This window comes from Nesoenas mayeri (genome assembly GCF_963082525.1).
Source record: "Nesoenas mayeri genome assembly, chromosome: 3".
NCBI lineage: Eukaryota > Metazoa > Chordata > Aves > Columbiformes > Columbidae > Nesoenas > Nesoenas mayeri.
Window position 1 is genome coordinate 108188987 of NC_137544.1, and position 22966 is coordinate 108211952.

Below are 22966 nucleotides of genomic sequence, written 5' to 3' on the forward strand. Positions count from 1 at the left end.
AGCTCCTATGGCAATGGGGAGCAGCAAGTCTGCTGCAAGGGGGCAGCTCTGCGACAGTCTCTTGCTAGGCCAGCAGCTTGCAAACAGTCTATCAGGATACAAAGCCATTGACTGTGGGGTAGGAAGCAGGAATGAAGATGGATAGGGAGGGCCCAGGTAATTCCGGCAGCTAGGTTTTGCTGAGCAGCCAGATCTCAAGCAACCCCTTTGCTCAGTACATGGAAAAGTCTGTAGCAGATTTACGAAGGTGCTAGATATGCAGAGTTTGCATCCTTGCCCTAGATGTGAAAAAAAAAAAAAAATATATAGTATTCAGCATCATCTGCAGAGCAGCCACCATGCATCAAAGTCATAACTTCACCTCTGTTGTTCATAAATGGTGATATGATTTTGTTTTTCCTAACAAGTAATAAAACACGGGGTATCCACCTCAATGTCCAACATTCTTAAAGATATCTGGGATATTCCCTAAATTTAAAATGGACCCTCACAACCTCAAGACAGAACTGAATATAATAATATTAATATAGTTTTTAGCACCTTCCCTGTATGATGCTTTGCAACCCGAGAATGAAAATTAATTGGTGTATTGGAATATTTTGGCCTTGTCCCAGCATAATTCAAAAAGTTTTATTTTGTTCTTCTTCCACCAATACAGAGCAGGTGTGATGTCTGTGAGATGGAAAACTCATGGATTAACCCATTTTTCCTTACAAATAGTTTGCCATAGACTGGCATCTTTTTGCCTTGTCAGTACAATGTAGCTTGCAAAGTTCAGTGTTAAATGGAAAACAGAGCAAGATGAGAAGCTTGCCTCATCTTCTGAGCACTTAATGTAACTTCACTGCCAGACTTCTCTTACTGGATTGTGAAATGGTGTTCTGAATGTTGATCACAGAATCAAAGAATGTTAGGGATTGGAAGGGACCTCGAAATATCATCTAGTCCAATCCCCCTGCCGGAGCAGGAACACCCAGATGAGGCTACACAGGAAGGTGTCCAGGCAGGTTTTGAATGTCTTCAGAACGGGAAACTCCACAATCCCCCTGGGCAGGCTGTTCCAGTGTTCTGTTACCCTCACTGAGAAGAAGTTTCTTCTCAAATTTAAGTAGAACCTCCTGTGTTCCAGTTTGAACCCTTTACCCCTTGTGCTACCGTTGGTTGTCACCGAGAAGGGCCTGGCTCCAACCTCGTGACAATCCCCATTTTTATATTTGTAAACATTAATAAGGTCACCCCTCAGTCTCCTCTTCTCCAAGATAAAGAGACCCAGCTCCCTCAGCCTATCCTCATAAGGGAGGTGCTCCACTCCCTTCATCATCTTTGTTGCCCTGCACTGGACTCTATCCAGCAGTTCCCTGTCCTTCTGGAACTGAAGGTCCCAGAACTGGACACAATATTCCAGATGTGGTCTCACCAGGGCAGAGTAGAGGGGAAGGAGAACCTCTCTCGACCTACTAACCACCCCCCTTCTAATACACCCCAGGATGCCATTGGCCTTCCTGGTCACAAGGGCACAGTGCTGGCTCACAGTCATCCTGCTGTCCACCAGGACCCCCAGGTCCCTTTCCCCTACACTGCTCTCTAACAGGTTGATCTCCAACTTATACTGGAACCTGGGGTTGTTCCTACCCAGATACAAGACTCTACACTTGCCCTTGTTATATTTCAATAAATTTTTCCCTGCCCAACTCTCCAGCCTGTCCAGGTCTCGCTGGATGGCAGCACAGCCTTCTGACGTGTCAGACTCTCCTCCCAGTTTGGTGTCATCAGCAAACTTGCTGATAGTACACTCTATTTCCTCGTCCAAATTGTTGATGAATATATTGAATAATACTGGCCCCAGTACTCACCCTTGAGGCACTCCACTAGATACTGGCCTCCAACTAGACTCTGCCCCATTGACCACAACTCTCTGGCTTCTTTCCTTCAGCCAGTTCACAGTCCACCTCACTACCCGATCATCCAGACCACACTCCCTCAGTTTAGCTGTGAGGATGCTGTGGGAGACTGTATCAAATGCCTTACTCAAGTCAAGGTAGACCACATCCCCCGCTCTGCCATCATCCATCCACCTCATTATGTCCTCATAAAAGTCAACGAGGTTGGTTAAGCACGACTTCCCCTTGGTGAAGCCATGTTGACTGCTCCTAATGACCCTCTTATCCTTGAAATGCCTTGAGATGGCACCAAGAATAAGTCATTCCATCGCCTTCCCAGGGATGGAGGTGAGGCTGACCAGTCTATAATTACCCAGGTCCTCCTTCTTGCCCTTTTTGAAGACCGGAGTGACATTTACTTTCCTCCAGTCCTCAGGCACCTCTGCCACTTCCCAAGACTTGGTTAAGATGATGGAGAGTGGTCAAGCCATGACCTCAGCCAGCTCCCTCAGCACCTGCGGGTGCATCCCATCCAAACCCATGGATTTATGGATGTCCAGATTGCCTAACTGCTCCCTCATGTACTACCACGGTGTAGTGTATGGTGTGCAGTGTAATGCCTAAAGGTGTTCCCTAACCCGGTCCTCATCAACTGAGGCAAACTCCTCCATTGTTCTGATTTCCTCTGGGGCCTCAGGGGTACGGGGCTCCTCAGGACAGCTTCCGGCAGAGTAGACAGAGACAAATAAGGCATTCAGTAACTTTGCCTTTTCTGTATCTTCTGTCACCATGGCACTCACCTCATTCATCAGTGGTGTTGCCTCTGGTGTTAGTTTTATCTGCCACATATTTGAAAAAGCTCTTTCTGTTGTCCTTGACCCCTCTAGCCAGGTTTAATTCTAAGGAGGCCTTAGCTTTCCTAGTTGCCTCCCTACATCCTCTGACAACAGCCTTATATTCTTCCCAAGTGGCCAGCCCCTCCTTCCATGATCTATAAACTCTCTTCTTCCTCTTGGGCTTACCCAGCAGTTCCCTGTTTAACCACACAGGTCTCCTGGCTTCCTTCCTTGACTTCCTACGTGTCAGGATGCTCTGATCTTGTGCCTGGTAGAAACAGTCCCTGAACAACGACCAACTATCTTGGGCCCCTTTCAAGCAGCCTTGCCCATGGGATTTCCCCTAGTAATTGCTTGAAAAGGCCGAAGTTTGCCCTGCTGACGTCCAGGGTTGCAATTCTGCTTGTTATTCTGTTCCTGCCACACAAGATGGGCTGTAATGGGATCCCACAAGAAACTCTCATGTCACTGCTTAATATGCTGCTGAGCAGAAATCTGGGAAAATGCTGACCATTGTCTTTTTAGGCACCAGACTGGCAGTGAAGTGCTGTTGATAGAGACATCTTTGAAATACCTCTACAGTCAAAATCTACCAACCACAAACAGGTCATTAGAAAGATCACCACAAGCAGCCTTCCTCTGCCAAATAGCTTACTGAATTTCAATATTGTCAACTGGAAGTAGGCAAACTCGGTAACATGAATATTAGTAAACTTAACTTTTATTTTGCACAATCCCTAAGGTATTCTTTTTCCCTCCTGTTTAATGTAAGGAAGGCTCTGTGTAACTATGGAAACCTTCAAGCTCACTTCACCCAAGTTTGGAGGGAGGGAGGCAGGGGCAGAGAAAATGGAGAAGAGATGCTTTTTTTGTGACAGATTTCTCACAACTCCTAAATCCAACAAAAACAAAACATGAGTTCTCTTAAGGGAAGTAATTTATCTTGTTCCATGCAAATTAATAATAATTTGAACACAGACTAATTCTCCTTCTTGGTCTCTATGTTCTAGATCCTTCTACCCATCTGGCTGAGCCTGGGGTTTCAGTGCCTGCATGCTGCACAACTCACCATCCCTGCAGGAAGGAAACAGTGGGAAGAAAACCAGAAGGAGGATCAGAAGCATGGGAGTTGTAGAGGCTCCTACAGCTTTGCTGGTGGACTCATAGCAGGAGCAGAAACAGGAATCAGTTCCCTGGTCATTATCCTCTCAGCCAACACATCCATTTTTACATTCTTGCTTTCATCCCAAGGACAGAGCTTTTGGTCTCGCACTTCCCTGTGAGAGTGTCAGTCATGGACACTGTGCAGTTCTTGCCTGCTCTTTGGGCAAAGCGGGTGGTAGGAGAAGATGAAGGCACTGACAGGCTAGGCCCTTCTCTCCCAAGGCAGGGTAAATTTGCCCCTGCAGCACTAATCTTCAATGCAGGAGACAATACTGCAGGTGTTGGTAAGACCAGATGTAAAATATCCTCAGAGTGCAATTACAGAAACTAAACGTAAGCAAAGGCAAAGGCGTTTTGTACTGCCTTTCTCAGTTGTATCAGCAACTGGGATGAAAGTTAGTGCAGGCCCAGGACCCAAGGATTAATGCCTGATTATGAACCAAAGACCAAAAGATCACAAGATCAAAGATCACCACAGCCTAGTGATGATCAAAGAATAGTGTTCACACTAGCAATCACAAGATATACTATTTGGCACACTAGCACTTCAGCTCTAGCCAGTGAAAACTTTAGCCAAAACTCTCCTGCTTAGGTGGAATATAAAGGCATCAAAGAAAAAAAAATAATAATTGTAAAAAATTAAAAACTGCATAAAAACTTGAAAAAGCCTTATAGACAAAACAGACAATAAAAATTAGACATTACAACACATACACAGCTCTGATTGGCAGGGTTTAAGAAGAAAGGAGGTCTATGAGAACAAGTGACTAAAAGAGATTGCAGTGGTGGAGTGGACTGAATGCCAGGCAATGGAATTTATTAATTATGGTGGATAAAATGCATATTCACTCAAACAGCATTTTTTACTTGCCTTTCTTTTGAATGGATCAGGTGATTGTTCACGGAGGAAATGAAGCAGGAGGAAATATTTTGCACTTCATACCATGTCAAATTGTGTTTGTTACAGACAAACACATTTTCATCAGTAGGCCCCAATCATTTGTATCCACAGATCCAAAAACAATGGCTGAGGAGACAATCCAGCCCATTGAGGTTCATTCTTAACTAATACTAGAATAATTTCAACTGGAAGGAAAGCAATTTTGCCCAGGACCTCACATCATCTAGTCCAATTCCCACCAACACAAGCAAACACTCTCAGAACTGGTCCAACTAGATCTGGTTCCTGCAGGAGCAAATCTAGAAACAGCAGAGGAGTTTCCAGAGTCTGGGACATGCCAATATTCTGCATATGTCCAGACAGTGAGTGGAATGACCTGGTAAGTGTTATCATAGAATCATAGAATGTCCTGAGTTGGAAGGGACTCACAAGGATCAAGTCCAACTCCTGTCCTTGCCTAGGACAACCTCGAAATTCACACCATGTGTCTGATGGTGTTGTCCAATTGCTTCTTGAACACTGTCAGGCCTGGGGCTGTGACACCTCCCTGGGGAGCCTGTTCCAGTGCTCCACCACCCTCTGGGTGAAGAACCTTTTCCTAATGTCCAACCTGAACCTCCCCTGGCACATCTTCCTGCCATTCCCTCCGGTCCTATCACTGGTCACCAGAAAGAAGAGATCAGTGCCTGTCCCTCCTCCTCTCCTTGTGTGGAAACTGTAGGCCACAATGAAGTCTCCCCTCAGTCTCTTCCAGGCTGAACAAACCAAGTGACTTTAGCTGCTCCTCATACACCTTCCCCTCCAAACCCTTCACCAACTTCATGGCCCTCAAGATATCGGATACTATAATATTATCAAATAGAGCAAAATTAACAGAGAGATAAAGAGGAGATTGGGGCAATGTGGATGAGATTAATAATTAGTGGCTGTCAAAAGGGTCTTCTGGGAAATAGGCTTGACCTGCATTTTATTTTTATGAGACATGACAGGTTTGCTTGCCAACTGCAGGCATTTGCATGGAGCAGCTATACTTCGGCTTTGGGAGCACAGTGAAGTCCTGCAGCATTTCTGTGATCCAGGTTATGCTGCACAGCCCTCAAGCAGGTGATGTGACAGAGCCAGGAGATGACCCAGTGAAGGAAGAATGAGTGTTACTCCCTGTTTACCCTGAAGCATTTACACCCCTGAACAGCTGATTCAAGTCAATCTCATACAGCTGCTGAGAGATCCACAGCTTAAATAAACCCCTGGGGTAAAACGGGGGACTTCTGGTACCTGTCAGGGATCTTGCCCTTGGTGTTTGCTGCTTTCAGGCAAGAACCTCTTCTCATCTGAATATGGTAGTGACACCACAAGTGCTTCCAGAGTCATGCAAGGCCAGCACTAGGGAAATGTATGCCTTAGAGATCATCTAGTAAGGAGTGTTTAAACTCAAGCAGAAGGTCTGATGTTGTTTTCAAAACAGCATTATGATACAATATCCGAGATTCTCATGAGTCCACAGAGATGCCCTTACCTTTTGCAGATTCTTGCTTCTTGTGGCAACAGTCTCCATTTCATCAGCTAGCTCAAATGATTTTAGGAGGTGATTGGGATAGTCTGTTTTCTTTATGATGTCTGCACTACTCAACCCTGCCAGGTTATGGTTTTTCCCATGTTTTTCTGGGCTTTCACCAGCATTACAAAAGCTTTGCCAGTTCTGCATAGGAGGCCTATAGTTCAAGAACTTCTAACTTGTTATAGGTCAACACCTGCCATTCCCACAAGGCTAGCAGGTTTTTGCTAGCAGCTTGGATGACTCTTTTTTCTACCTCTTTGTTGCTTCTTGTTGGTCTGATGATTAAACCAACCTTTAAAAAACTGCATTCTCTTCAGGACAAATTTAAACAGAAAAATGTTTTAACTTCTTGGCAGTGTTCATGGTTTTTTGTTTTGGGTTTTTTTTTTTTTGTCTTTTTTTTTTAATTTCACTCATCTAGTCCAACCCCCTTGCTAAGAGCAGGCGCATCATGAACCAGATCAGGCTACTCAGAGCCCCATTGAGCCTGGCCTTGAATGTTTCCAGGGATGGGGCATCAACCACCTCGCTGGGCAACCTGTGCCACTGTTTCACCACCCTCACTGCAAAAAGTTTCTTCCTCATATCTAGCCTGAATCTCCCATTTTTTAGTTTAAAACCATTACTCCTAGTCCTATCACAAGAGGCCTTGCTAAAAAGTCTGTTCCCATCTTTCTTATAGGCTAATTTAAGTACTGAAAGGCTGCAATAAGGTGCAGAGCTTTCTCTTCTAGTCTCGAGCTATTCCATGGGACTCCATGAGCACTTCTGTCTTCCTGCCATTTCTTTCCTTGTAAAATGGAGGCATTTGCACATCCTAAGTGGCTGCAAAGACCTGCATCAACTGAAGAACACTGACTTGATATATTGTATAGGAGCTGACTATTAGCAACTTTTGAGTCTTTCTCTCTGAGGCTGAAGGGAAAACCAGACAGGGTCTCCCTGAGGCAGGAGGAGGGAGGTGAAGCAGTGTAGTCAGTGTAATCTGTGGGGTTAATGAGGCTATGCCATTTCCCACATTTGGCTCTCTGTAGTGGTTGGACTGTTCATAGGTGAAGATCTGTCACATAAATGTTGAGGAGCTGCAAAGGACTTGACTTCAGGAATATCTAGAGTTTTGCACTCTTTGCTTTCTAATTAAGTGTGTTACCTCCTGCTGCTTCTGCTGTCTTCATATTGATGGAATATTTCAACAGCTTCTTCAGAACAGAAAACCAAAGCATGCACTATACATGTTCTACACTAGTTCTCAATTTTTATATAATTGCTTAGATCAAATCTCGACGGGATGGGGCTGTGAAGTTGCTCCACTGATTTCCAGTCAGCCACTAATTGCCTAGAGGTCCCAGCCCATGAAAACACATCACAGCATCAGCCAGGGTTCCTCCACGAGTACTACCTCATGGTTTGGGTAAAACAGCATCGGAGATAAAAAGAGGAAACCACAGATAAGTAGGGACTAATAAAAAGGAGCAATATATCAGCAGACTCTCACAGTAATGTTACAGCTTTCTGGCCCCGCTGTCAATCTTCCACAGTCGATTTCATTGCAGAGGCGGTTGTCTCTTGGGAGCCCATTCTCACCAGCCTCCTTTCCCAGAGCCAGCTGCTTTTTGGCAGCTCTCATCTATGGTTGTGTCTGATTGTGGGGACGTAGGTGTGCTTTGTGCACACCTGGCCTGTGACTTGCAAGTATTTCCTAACCGTATGTCCCAGGCTGCATCTAGCCCCACCTGAACAGCCCCTGGTTGACCTTGACTGGTGGCCAGGTGCCCACCAAGCTGCTCTATCAATTCCCATCCTCAACAGGACAGAGGGAGAAAAATAAAATTAAAAGCTTATGAGTAGAGATAAGGACAAGGAGATCACTTACCAATTACTTTCACAGGCAAAACAGACTTGGGGAAGTTAATTTAATTTATTGGCAATTAATAACAGAGTAAGATAATGACAAAAAAAAAGAAAAAAATCTAAAACCACTTTTTCCCTACTCCTCTGTTCTTCCAGGGCTCAACTTCGCTCCTGACTTTTCTAACCTCCTCCCCTCAAGCTGTGCAGGGTGATGGGGAATGAGGATTGTGGTGAGTTCATAACACTTTGTCTCTGCCATTCCTTCCTCCTCATGCTTTTCCCTCACTCCAGTGTGTAACCATGCTGGTTTTGAGATCATTTTCTTCATAGTAGTTAGAATATTTTCTTTTTAGTAGCTAGCACAGTCTTTTCGTTTGGATTTAATATGAAAATAATGTTATAACACACTGATCTTCCCATGCCTTTCATAGAATCATAGAACACCAGGTTGGAAGGGACCACAGGATCAACTGGTCCAACATTTCTTAGCAAAAGTGCAGTCTACACAAGACAGCCCACTATCGTGTTCAGATGAATCTTAAAAGTGCCAAATGTTGTAGAATCCACCACTTCCCTGGGGAGATTATTCGAACAGCTGATTTCTCATTGTGAAAAATTTCCCTCTTGTGTTCAATAAAATCTCCCCAGGAGCAACTTGCACCCATCGTCCCTCGTCTTTTCCATTAGACTTTTTGTAAAAAGGGAGTCTCCATGTTCTTTGTAGCCACTCTTTAAAAACTGGAATGTGGTGATGAGTTCTCCCCTAAGTCTTATTTTCTCAAGGCTGAACAAGCCCAGTTCTCTCAGCCTTTCCTCATATGGCAGCTTCCCAGTCCTTGGATCATCTTTTGTGGCCCTTCTCTCCAGCCCGTCCACACCTCTTTTGTATAGTGGGGACCAAAACTGAGGACAATATTCCAGGTGTGGCCTGACAAGCACTGAGTAGAGCAGGATAATGGCTTCTTTGTCTCTGCTGGTGATGCTCTTGTTGATGCAGCCCAGAATCCTGTTGGCTTTCTGTGCCACAGCAGCAGCATACTGTTCACTCGAGCTTGTTGTCCACCAGGACCCCCAGTTCCCTTTCCACAGAGCTGTTCCCCAGCTGGGTAGATCCCAGCCTGTGCTGCACTCCTGGATTATGTTTTCCCAGGTGCAAGACCTTACATTTGGCTTTGTTCATAAGGTTCTTGTCAGCCTACTCTTCCAGCCTATCCAGGTTTTCCTGCAGAGTGGCTCTCCCAAAGTGCCTTTGCCAGGGACAGTTATTTTTTTCTTTCCAATAGTTAGGCTGTGTTTTTGACTTGGTATGCAAAGAATGTGAGGACTCACTGATGTTTTGGTTGTCACCAAGGAGACCAAGGGCTTTTCAACTTTACAGCTGCAGGTTCAGATAGAAGCTGGGAGGGAGCATAACGTGACAGCAGCCAGACTGACATCCAAGCTGGTCAATGAGATATTCCCTGCCATTAATGTCATGCTCTGTATATAGCTGGAGCTGTCTTTTCTGTTGTGTTGGTGTTTTTTCTCCTTCACGGATCAGCTGCTTGGGACTGGGGTGCTCCCTTTTTCTGGGACTGGCTGTTTGGTGTGAACATGTTTGAGCACAAACTGTTGTCTGGGTCTCCACTCTCCTGGGATCAGCTGTATGGGACTGGTGTATATGATCACTGGTCAGGGATGCATTGGGTATCAGTCACTGCATGGTGAGCAACTGTATTGTGCATCATTTAGTTGGTGTATATATATATATATATGTATGTATATACTTTTACTTTTTTTTTTTTTTCCTTTGCTGTCCTATTAAACTGCTCTTATCTCAAATCATGAGTTTCTCCCTTCCTTTTCAGTTACTTCCCCCATCCCACTTGGGTATGTGCAGATGGTAAATGAGATGTTGCATGGTCCTAGTTACTGGCTGGAGTTAAACCACAACAGTAACCCATGGGATACAGTCCTTCATGACCTTCTCCAATGTGAGTCCTTCCCATGGTCTGCAGTTCTTCACTAACTGCCCTAGCATGGATTCTTTCCAGAGGGTACAGTCCTTCAGGAACGGACTGCTCCAGCATGAGTTCCCAGTGAGGTCACAGGTCCTGCCAGAAGCCTGCTCCAGTGCAGACTCCCGACAGCTTCCTTCAGGGCACATCCACCTGCTTTGGCATGGGGTCCACCATGGGCTGCAGGGTGGGTATTTCCTCTGCCATGGACCTCCATGAGCTGCAGGGGGACAACCTACCTCACCATGGTCTGCACCACGGGCTGCAGGGAAATCTCTGCTCCAACTCCTGGAGCACCTCTTCCCCTCCTTCTGCACTGACCTGGGTCTATGTAGGGCTGTTACACATTTTCTCACTCCTCTCTACCTGCTGCTGTTGTGCAGCAGTTTTTATCCTTTCTTAAACATGTTATCCCAGAGACACTACCTACGTCACTCATAGGCTCAGCTTTGGACAGCAGCTGGAACTGGCTCTGCCTGACATGGGGGCAGCTTCTGGTGTCCTCTCACAGAAGCCACCCTGCAGCCACTTCTGTATCAAAACCTTGCCACATAAACCAAATACAGGCCCCATTAAGTCTCTGAGAGTGAGTGGCACTTGAGTGGTGGGGATGGTTGAATCCAAGACACACACAGATTGCTGCTGTTCCTGTTAGCACTTTCCCTGGGTGCTCTCAGGAGCAGAGGAAAGAAATTTTGCCTACTCTGTAGGGAGCTGGAGGTGCTGAGGTCAGCACTGGCAGGATAGCTTTTTATGTCCTCTTTTGCAGCATGATCAGGCTTACTTACTATATAAGGGTCTGAGCTCCCCTCCAGATGCTAGGATGTCTGAGGCAGAGAGTACAGACCAGTCTCACATCTGTTCTGCCTGTGTTTGTTCTATATTTCAGACCCTGGCATAAAGCAGCTCAGCTGCACTGACCCAGACCACCTCCACTAGTTCACAGGCTCTACAGACAGGGGACTTTTTTTAAAATTATTTTTTGAGTGTTGCATTAATTTTAAATTTTCTCATACTCTGACATGTCAGGGAGGGAAGAAAGAAAATCCCATCAAATCTTTTCTCTAGAAATGTAGTTTAAAGAGGAGATGACAGTATGTTTTAATTTTTTAAAAGTTCTCTCAAGCAAAATGAATATTTATTTTGTGCCTGAAAGCATCCATTTTCTGAGCCATAACTTCTAGCGTCCGTTATTCATAATGTATCTTTTGGCTTCTTGACATTCCCTAGAGATGTCCCAGTCCCAGGCAACATGTTTCTCATTAGGACTCATTTCTACAGACCCTAGGTAGACACTGGGATCCTCCTCAGGAAGACAGGGCAGTCTGGCTCTTCTTGTTGCTGTGAGAGAAGTACCCAGGACAAGCTCTTGGTACTCCAGCTTCTTCATTTTGTGCTGCCAGTGGGGGCACCTGACACTAGAGTTAACTTTTTGCTCGGTTCTTCACTATATTTACTATCTCATGAATGAGCCTTTGGTGCCTAAGTTGACCTTGGTGTTGCTCAGACAAGTCATTGAGATAGGAAGCAACTGAACATAAGATGCTTAGCTGCCAGATGGCAGGACAGCTGTGGACAGCAGCCCAAAAGATTACAATCTTTGTGTCTGCAAGTTCTCCAGCTCATAAGGCACCATTGCCACCGGCACATGAAGGAGGCAAAACTAAGTGACTAAGCGCAGGCTGGATGAGAACTCTTTAAGCTGTCTTTACCTGCTGGCACTGTGTCATCTGTATTCCAAGCACTGACTGCTAGAGCTATTTAACAACCTAAGCTGGGGAACTGGGGCTGTTTAGCCTGAAGAAAAGGAGGCTGAGGGGAGACCTTATTGCTGTCTACACCTGAAAGGAGGTTGTATCAGGGAGGGTGTTGGTCTCTTCTCCCAAGCAGCAAGTGGTAGGATGACAGGAAATAGCCTCAAGTTGCACCAGGGAAGGTTCAGATTGGAGATTAGGAAAAAATTATTCACAGAAAGGGTTGTGATGCACTGGAACAGGCTGCCCAGGGAAGTGGTCGAGTCATCAGGCCTGGAGATGCTTAAAAGATGAAGTGAGATTCCTAGGGACATGTTTAGTGTTAGAGTTAGGTTACGGTTGGACATCATGATCTTAAGGGTCTCTTCCAACCAAAGTGATTCTATGATTCTAAGTATATGCAACAGAAAGCTGTCCTGAAGGTCCTGGAGTCACTGCCAAAACTGAGATACTGCAGGTAAATAATCTGTTGTTCTGGCATGCATCATTAAACCATAATCAATGAAAGATCTGTATGGGGTGACTCATACACTGCATTACATGGTCTTCTTTAAGTACAGTGTTTCTAAAGAAAGAAAACAAAGACCCCCAATAGTCAAAGAAGGAATTCCAATTCAGAGCCTTTAGATTTAGTACTGGTAGCAAATGCCTTTGTCCTGCATAGAATTTCTGCTCTCCATTGGGGTAATTGTTATATTTCAGGATGACCTGTATCAAAGTTGCCTGCTCTGTTCTTTGTTGTTGGTACTCATGCGCCCAATGGAGGCAGGGATCTGAACATGCAAACAAGAGCTTGCAGCTTTATTTCATTTCCTGCCGTCACGTGACAGTGGACCTAGCAGAACAGTCTTTGCAAGAGGTCTGCAGATGTGAGTGTTCAGCTTAACTTCAGCTGCTATTCCTGTGCGATTCCCACTCCACCCTCTATTTCACATCAGCTCTCAGGAAACTCAAGTGCTAAACACCTGAAGTGAAGCCTCATGTGACAGAACTCTTCAAGTTCCTGCTCTTGGAGTCTGCTCACACCAGCACAATAGAGACAATGGATTTGTGCAAAGACCCTGATTTGTCAAGTGTGCTGCCATTGCACTAACCCTGCCACAGTGAGCGTCCATGTCCCCCAGCAATGCTGCTACTATGGAGTCAAGCAGCAGCCCTTCAGATCCAGAGTCCACTGCGTACCTGAGTGCTAGCAGTTGCTTTGTGGAGATAGCAGCCTTCCGCTTAGCAAATGATCCATTTAAGTCAGGTGGAACATGGTTTGGTATTGCCAGTAATAGGAAGAAGAACATATAAATAATGTGAAGAGTTGAACAGCTGCTTCATTTGCTACTCTTGTATCCCTGGCTGCTGCCATGCAGAAATCAACTATGATGTCTTTGATGCCAGGTGACAATAATACTTGAATCTCGGTGGAAATGTCTATTTCTTTAAAAGATGGGTCAATGCTGTCAGAAGAATGTTAACCTGGCTGAGAGGTATCTTTGAGCAGCCTTCTGGGTCTACCACCCTGCTTTACATATATGTTTATTGCTCTGTATAACTGATTGACTACTTTTCTGATTGTACAGCCTCCAAAACAGGTGCCTGCCAGTAAGCACCTATTTCAAGAGGCATGCAAATTACCTTCTGTCCTGCCTGCCATTCAGTATACCTTAATGGAGCTGGCCACAGGAAAGACTCCATCTATCTCCAGCTTTCACTTTGGCAGGTTATTGATGTGTAGCTTTAACACTGTACCTCAGCAACACTAGAGAAGTGATTGCAGTAGTCATATTGACCTTTCCAATAAGCTGCATACTGGTTTCACATTGCTCTGCTAAGAGCTTGGCCATGGCTTTTGGGACTGAGAGATGCCATTTCAAAAGAGTTAAATACCAAGGGACGTGATTTCTGAAACACTCATAACAGCAATGGCAGAAATACCCAGGCATCTTCAGAACTGCAAGTCTGTTTATGATATTTCTTTTGGCTTCATTAGCAATACCACTGTGCAATTGCATGCCAACTATTATGAATGGCTAGTGCAGCTGCTCATTTCCCTGCTTGACTCTGAGCAAAACCAGTAGTTTCAAGGTCCATGCTGACCACTTACAAATCAAAAGTGGAAGAGCAACCAGGCAGAGAAAGCAGTTATTGCTCTAGATACACTTGTTGGTATAATTTTGTATCGTGAAGAAGCAAGGGTTTCACCTGGTGCCTCATCACACAATGTTGTTAAAAGCAGCATGACTAGAGCTGCTATAACCCTGTCATGCATATCCCTGATAATGTGGACACCTGACATTCACATGTCGCCTCCTCCATAAAATTGATGCTTATGCCCAACTAAAAAAAAAAGTCAAGCACCCAGAACTGTTGAATAAAACAAGCGATCAGTCAAGTGTGAGATGCATGGCCCAAAAAGAGAGGGGGAGAAGCAGAGGGGTAGAGACAGAACACTGACCAGGCCAGGAATGTTTCTGACTACAATTCAGTGAGTGGGTGTACTAAATACCCATTGAAGATTTCATATTACTGAAAGCTGACTGGTTTCTGCAGCTGTGCAACATCTCTAGATTAGCAAAGAGATGTATTGTCTTTGCCACTCTCCTTGGCAGCTGATCTTTGGTCCCAGAGGTACACTTCTGTAGCAATACTGGGGCTTTACAGCATGGGAGACACCACAGACTGGCACAGCAGAGAAGGAAATGAAACACCATGCAAACTGCAGGCAGGAGCAGAAGGGTAGCATTTGCCAAGGGAAGAGCTGATTTTGCCAGCACAGAGCAAAGGAGTGACCACCTAAAAGATGGTGCACCACAGTTACTCCAGACTGGCTGAGGATAACACAAGGTTTTGGCAGAAACTCTAAAAACACTCTGGTAGTAAAAGGCAATAGCAATCTGGTGAGTATGCCCCATGCCCTCATGAATACTGCTGATAGCCTTGCTCTGGCATCTTTAATGACACCTTGCTGAAACAGGAGATCAACAGTCCCAAAATGTACAAAAGCAAACTGTTAAAGTGCAGTTTTCCATGGAGAATGTATTATGCTTTCCCCTGGCAACCATCTATTGCGTTTGCAGAGAAGAGCTGATTTAGCCCTTAGCAAGAAACTGGAAATGAGGCCCCTTCCATGTAACATCAAGGACTGGGATCAAGGTGGACATCTGGGCTGAAAGCCTCTGATTCCTCACTATCCAGTGGCCCAGACAGGTAAGAAGGGTACAAAAGCTTTTATCTCCAGTACCTGGCGGGGGGGGGGGGGGGGGGGGTCCCTGGCACAGAGCTGTTTCCACCACACCTGGAAGATCCTCCTACTCCTTTTTAAAAATGCATGACTTACTATTAGTTGCTAAACAGCTAAATACTCCTGAGGTTTCCACATTATAAGGCCACCCACAACTGCCTGTGCTGTCTCACCTCATCTTGAGCCCTGGGAGAAAGGTCTGGCTGATTTTCCCTGGGACAGAGGAGTGCCTAAACCAAACAGCCAGTTCTGCTATTTTTGAAACTTGTTCATCAGAAACTGTTCAAGACACCAGCCTATTCCCTGCTGAAGCTGAGCCAAAATGAATTAAGTCTTTCTGACTCAGCTAGGTCTCAGACCTCCTCTTCTTTAGATACGTTTCCTCTTGCACACCTGAAGTTCCAACCAAGGAGCCAAAGCAGCGTAATGCATTTAGTTGACATTGGTTTTACAATGGGAAAGCACGCATTGAGGAGTAACTTTAAACAACAGAGATTGTTAGGCAATAAACCAGACAAAAAAACCAGTGTTTATGTTACAGTTGTTAAAAATTATCAGTTTTGCTGAAATAAATGTGCTAGATTGAGACTTCGCTATTATTCAAATATAGGAAAATCCTAATCAAAACCATGTCTCCTCTGAAATTTTTGCCTGCTGCTGTTAGAGTGCACTATTCATCATCCTTCACTGGAGAGGGCAGTCTGCCTTTGGACAGTGCATTATCAGCCTGCATTGCTGTCCCTCCCAGTGACAGCATCTGTGACTAATACCAGTTCAAATCTTATTTACTGCCAAGTAAACTAGTTATCACTAGTGAAAAAATTGGAGCAAATATGGTTTGCTCCACAATGTAAATGACAGCATGCCCAGACAGTAGGTTTACTGTAATTGTTTTCAGTTCTGGCAGGTTATCAGGTATGATGGGATTTTTCTCTACTCTGAGATAACATGATTTCTGAAATAGCTGATAACATCACTTCCAGTGCTTGACAGACAAGATATGTCTCTCACAGGAATGTAGTGGAATAGTAAAAGCACCAGGCTGCCTGACAGACACCTGTGGAGTGAGGCTTTTTCCACCTTGGCTTCTCACCTCAGGAAGAACGGTGGCTACACCATGGTGTTTTAACAATCAGTTGTTCCCCCTTCTGGGCAGATCACCTGTCTGGTTCCTTTTCCCCACCACATGTGCCTTTCCTGCCTGCCACAACAGTGCCATGCTGGTGCTAACCAGGTGCCACGAGTGGCTCAGGTCATCTCTCACTTCTCATGGCATCACCCACAACAGCTCCTTGAACAGCAACCAAGCACTAGCACTAGCACTTTCTGGGGACCCAACCCTCACACGAAGACTTCTGCAGGCTACTTGTTCCTCTGCAGAGCTCAGGCATATAGGGAGACTTAGCATGCTACTTCCAGTTCTACGGAGGGAACTTGGGGTTCTAACAGGTAACATAGTAATAGTTCAGAGCTAATGGAACCACATCTTTAAGAGGGTCTAAGTGAAAGCCCCGTGCCCCCAAACCCCACAACAATTCTGAGTCAGTTCAGAACTTTGTTAACTTCAAACTTGAAAGGTTTTGCTACAAAATGATTTAGCCTTTCAGAAAGTTTTTTTTTTAATATAAAAATATAGGTCCATTTTTAGGGGAGGAAAATAATTGTAATAAACAATTCTCACAAAAGGGGAAGTCTGTCCTCTTTGATTTGGATCTTGAAGAATATCCAGTAATGAACTCTAGGAACTAGCTTTTAGGACTGTGTACTACTTTTTTCTCCATCTTTTGTAGGCTGTGCAGCATGGTGAGAGACTGGCTAGTGTATAAACCAACTCCCCTTGACACGAGACCAAATAGGCTCACTCCTACACTGCTGGCACTGATCAGCTGCAGCAGTGTGAGAAGGTACAGTTGCTAAACAGCCATTTCATTGGCTGCAATTTTTTTTTCAATGTAACAAATATGTACAAGGCAAATTCTTTCTCTCCAGTAAATGATGCACAGAAAGTGGCATTTCCATTAGATCAGCCAGTGTGTAAGAGTGTAATTTTCTACAGGACACAATTACTTCCGAAAGGAAGAAGTGGAAATAAATACTGCAATAAACATATCTGGAGGACTTTATGAGGGACTAATTGTTTTTATCCTCAGTGACACTGGCAGGGTTACATCCTGAAATATATGGTATCTTAATGCTGTGAGAATGGGTATATTTAAAGTGCCTGAAGATAAAAATCCTGTTTAGAAAATTGTATATTGCATCAATTTTCTGGCAGCAGCTGGTCTGTCAGCACACTACGGGAAATTATTCTTTACAGCTTCTCAGTGTATTTTTGTTCCATAAGGTACAAAGCAACCACTGTGTTACATGTTGAATTTATGACAAATACTGAACACATTGCAGGTTGCATGCTTCTGCTCACTAATGCAAATTAAGCTATTTGGTTTTACTGTAGTCTTTAGCACTGGAAGCACTTTAGCACCTCCTGCATCAAGAAGAAGAATAGTAATGCAGTATATGAAAAAAACTGTATTGCAGAATAGGGCAGTCAGACCAATCACTCCAGTGGCTTCGCTGCACAGGAAGGAGAAAAATAAGAGGGAAAAAAGCTGCTACTTATCATTTCCAGCAAAGTTTTCCCTGCCCCAAAAACTGTTTTGATTAAAGGAAGAATTAATCCTCTAGGGTTCTGCCTTTCCATTTTTGGTATAATAACACCCCACAGCCACAGTGGCAGGCACCAAGCAGGAGAGTAGGAAATGGTTCCTGCCTCAAGACGACTGCACTGAAGGGCACAATGTGTGTGCAGCATACTGAACTGCCAGGCGTTGTTAAACTTGCTGCCATGAGTACAGGGTCTTGAGCAGTTCCTAAAGCACATTTAGTTCTTAAGCTGCTGCAGTTCAGAGGAGTAACAGAGCTGCAGGGAGACTACAAGCTGCGTTTGACACCATTATTGTCAGGCACAGGGAAGCTTTCTAAGCCACAGGCAAAGTTAATCTACACAGCAAACAGCTTCTGCTGGAGCTCACCTGCCCCTTGGGATCAAATGGCCACCAGCATCCCCAGCACTGCAAGCGTGCCGTGTCTGCCGCCCTAACCAACAACGCAGAGCCACCGGGAGCAAGCAGCCTCTGACGAGACACCGAGCTCCATTCACCAGAAGCACAGCACAGCGTGTGACAAGGGGATGGAACCACCAGGAAAGAGATCGCACCTTCCAAGAATGCCGTACCAGCTCCAGGCAGCGCTGCTGCCCCGGTATTCATGCGAGGTTTGGTTCTGGGCAGAGCCCGGCACCAGTCACCGCGCAGCACCGGTGAGCCCCCGGCTGCATCCACAAGCCACCCCCATGGCTGCCGGCACCGGCGGTTGCGAGGGCAGGAAACGCCGCGGTACCAGCTTCAGCTCCCGCAGGCCGGGCGTGCCGCCTGGGTCGCGCCGAACGGCAGAAGGACGACAACTGAGGGATGGTGGCGCCCAACGCCCGCCCCCTGCCACCCCAGAGCTGCGCGCCGCCGCCTGTCCCTACCCCACCCCTGGAGGAGGAGCCGTCCCACGCCAACGGCGGGCAGCGCCTCAACTACCGCTGGGGTCCTGCCGCGGGCCTCTGATGCGGGGCTGTTCAGCGGCTTGCCTGTTGGACCGTTAACAGTGTAGCTGTTGTCGGGAAGGGGTCGAAGCTGTGGAAACGTTCCCGTACGTCTTCAGCTGAGTGTCACACGTTGTTTTTCACCGTTCTGACCTAATTTCCACCCCAGCCAGTCTCTCGCTGCCTCCGCTTTCTCATCAGGCAGTGTGCACGGCAGCTAAGCACGGTGGCCGGGAGCGGGGGAAGGGGCCAGAATGGCGGCAGCGGTGGTGGCGATCGGCCGCGCGTGCACCTACGGTGCCTTCCGAGTGGCATGGCGAGGTGATGGGGGAGCGCGTGGTACCTGTGGCGCAGCCTCGGGGGGCGGTAACCGCTCGCGGGCCCGTCTCCCGTGGCAATGGCCCGGCCCAGGCAGTCGCCACCTGAGGCAGGGCCCGAGCGGTTCCCCGCAGCCGGGGGTGGCTGGGGATGTGGGTGTGTGCGGACGAGGAAGGTGGGTTTGCTCTGTTGGTATAGATCTGGCGCATGACCTGAGGAGACTGAGGGCCGACCTCATTAACATTTATAAATATGTAAAGGGTGAGTGTCAGGTGCAAGGAGCATGAAGCCTGGGTTTTCTCAATGACAACCAATGGTAAGACAAGGGGCAACGGGTACAAACTGGAACACAGGAGGTTCCACTTAAATATGAGAAGAAACTCCTTCACGGTGAGGGTGACAGAGTCTGGAACAGGCTGCCCAGGGGAGTTGTGGGGTCTCCTTCTCTGGAAACATTTAAAACCTGTATGGACACGTTCTTGTGTAGCTTTATCTGGGTGTTCCTGCTCCGGCAGGGGGATTGGACTAGATGATCTTTTGAGGTCCCTTCCAATCCCTAACATTCTATGATTCTGCCCACTCAGGGGTTACAGCACAGCATGTCTGTGCTTCAGAGGCAGCTGGTCCTTGTCATATGTGGGCGTCTATACGTATGCGTATTTGTATTTTATAAGCTCTTGCACTTATTTTACCCTCCATTGTATTAATTACAGTGTGAGAAAAGAGTTTTGCTGTTTGTTGGACTCAGCACAATCTGTGAGACTTAATGATAGTTACTGTGGCACAGTATTAAATCACAGAATCACAGAATGTTAGGGATTGGAAGGGACCTCTAAAGATCATATAGTCCAATCTCCCTGCTGGAGCAGGAAAACCTAGATCAGGTTACACAGGAACGTGTCCAGATGGATTTTGAATGTCTCCAGAGGAAACTCCACAACCTCCCTGGGCATCCTGTTCCAGTGCTCTGTCACTCTCAAAAATAGCTAGTGAATAACTCAAAAACAACACATAGATGAGCAGGAGCTGTTCTGTATGTGCACCCGTCAGAACACACCACAGTTGCGCACATTCTCTTATCTCTTCAATCACTCTGGGTCCTACATGAGCTAGATATGAATTCTGGTTTACATCTAAACAATGCTAATGGGATTTTCTAAGCAAATGTTTATTTTAAAGCCTGTATGTTGCTAGGTATTGTGAACCTAGTTGCCTTTGCACGTGTTGTTTTTCTCCAGGACAGGAAGTGTGATAAATACCTTATCAAATAACTAGCTTCACACATTGTCATCAGTAGGTAAGGTTGCTGTTGTTTGTACTTAGAAGTTTCCATATTTCTTTCTTCACATGCAGTAAACATGTACTTCATATAATAAATGGGCTTTAGGTATGCAGTTCTCTTCATTAGTCATCTTGTGTCAGTCATTATTATCCCATCAGAGTAACCTGGGCAGTAATATATGCCTTGAGATAGTGAAGTGGTTTGCTTTTTAATTCAAATATTGGGTTTTTTCCCATTCTTTCTACCCTTCTTCTCTTTTGCCTTCCTGGACATTTTTAATTGATAGGAATCTAGATTTGTTTTCTAGAATTCTTTAATTCTTCAGTAGCCATTTATTCATGGATTTTAATCCTCTGTGGTAATTTTTCAAAATTCAAACATATTCTTTTTCCCAGTAAAGGTTAAAATATACTAAAGAGGAAAGGAGAACATTTATATTTTTCCACTAAGTATCAGAGTTGACTTCAGATCTGTCCTTCAAAACATGTGGTTAGAAAACTGGGAAAGTTGTCTTTTTATATATGAGAAATAATACAGTATAACTGAAAACTTCTGCTGGGTGGTATTTTCTAAATACATAGATAATTTTTATTTATATATATATATATTTTTTTACCTGCATGCTTCTCATAAGAGAAAATATAAGACTTTTCATTATACAGTGTTTTTAAGCAGTGAATACTACTGAGGTTTTGACACAAACTTAAGGTGATATAGGTGTAGTTATTGCAGTGCCATGGGTACTTTAGCCTTTTGTTTTGCTAAGTGCCCTCCCTGTCCAGCTTTGGTGTCTACCTTTCATCGGCAATGTCCCCTTTCACCCAAGCTGTCCTGGCACTCTTGCAGAGCCTTTGGGGTGGTATTTTCCCCTTGTTCTAAAATGCTGTGGTCTGTATGGTCTTGAAGCTCCAAATCCCAATAGTGTTTGGTGGGTTCTCCTGGGTAGCAACTGGCAGGAGCAAGAAAAACTTCTCTTCTTCCCTTTGCTTTCCACTGGGTTGTAGGTGTTGTATTTATTAGGGGATGCTATGAAATACCTTCATGGTGCTTAACAGCCAACCAGCCTGCATGTATCCAGTGAGGAGTCTAAAAGAGTCCTGATGAAAAATATATACATACTATGGGAAATTCTTATGGGGGTAAATCATCTGCGGCACTGGAGACTGCCTTGGGACACATCTTACTGTCTCCTTTTGCCTTCCCTTTTCCTCCGAAGAGACTTCCATCCTTAGGGTTCATTGTATGCCATCAGCTGATAAATCCTTGTGAACCTCTCTTTGAATCCTTCATGCAGCCTAGGTAGCTTCTATACACTTAAGTTTTAGGCAGAAGTCATAATGAACTACATTAATGTCTCTATGTTCTCCAGGGAAAGCTGATGGCTGAGATGGGAAGAAAGGCCAGATTACAGTGGTAGAAGTATAATATGTTCAAGCTTGGTAGTAGAACACCTGGAAGCTGGGCATGCTTTTTCTTTCAGCTGAGGATGTCCCTTCTTTCTAACCCACCTTCAAAGGCAAAATACATTTCTCTAGCTTCTTTTAGCTTCTGCAGTATTCTACAAATTTCCTTGCCTCTCTCTGACAAAAACAAAATCTAAGCAGTTAATGAATTTCATGCCCCTTCTCTTCCTCAGGACAGTCTATAATGAAGTGATACCTATTCTATAACCAAACTGCAATTAAAGTCTGAGCATTCAGGAAGATTTGAAAGTAGTCCAGTGGTGTTTCCTTGGTGAAGGGAAACATTTTCACTGTCTAGTCACAGAGTATATTGATATCTATATATCTATATATATATCTTTCTTACCAGTAGACCAGGAAAAGTAAAAGGCTGCAATTGCTCCTAAATAATTTATTGAAATAATATGTGTCTTTTCAGGTGTGGCTCTCTCTGATTTGATTACCTTTGTGTTCCACACTTAGCCCAGGTAGATATTCACCATTTCCATGTGCTGTAGTTTTAAATACATAGTTTTTAGCTTGAGAAATTAAATTCTTCACATCCAAATCTTTCTAAGGTAGCTGGAGGGTTTTCTAAAAAGCAGTATGTATCAGTGCAAAGATTTCATTACTATGTGGGCTTTTCTTGAGCACTTATGAGATGATATGAAAAAAAAAAAATAGTAACGTTTCTTAAGTGTCTTCCCTGTTGTGATTGTTTGTTTGAACGTGTTATTTCTGTGTCTAGCAGTTTCATTTGAATAAAAAGCAGAAAGCATCATGTTCAACAGAAAAGACAGACCAAAAAAACCTCAAAATTTAATTGCCCATCAGAGGCTAAGTTAATACAGCTTGATATCTTTGGAACTGCGATTTGGAATTTAATCAGAACATCTGTTTTCTTGTACAAAAACCTTTTGACAATGTTGTGGTTATTTCAGCCTAGAGCCTCCCATGTGTATGTCTGGAACAATTCTGGGCAATTCTTCCAAAGTCCTAATTATAACCACAAAATAAGCAACTTGATGGCTCTTTTAAAAAGTGTTTTTTTTACAATGCAGTTCTCACTACTGAAACCAACTTCATGCAGTGTTTCTTCCTCTCAGGAACAGAACTGAGTAAGAACAGTATTCTGTATTTAATTCCTGTGAAAAATAAG

At 44.8% G+C, this 22966-nt stretch overlaps 1 protein-coding gene across 1 annotated transcript in view; it reads left to right on the forward strand.

Annotated features, from left to right (window-relative positions):
* Nucleotides 1-19019: 19019 nt before the first annotated feature.
* The window catches only part of MRPS5 (mitochondrial ribosomal protein S5), a gene marked incomplete at its 5' end in the record, with an annotated part of 70743 nt that continues 66796 nt past the window's right edge, over nucleotides 19020-22966 (forward strand). Inside the window, one exon of the mRNA XM_080342099.1 lies at nucleotides 19020-19086. Coding sequence (XP_080198225.1) covers nucleotides 19020-19086 — 67 coding nt within the window. The remainder of the gene's footprint in view (nucleotides 19087-22966) is intronic.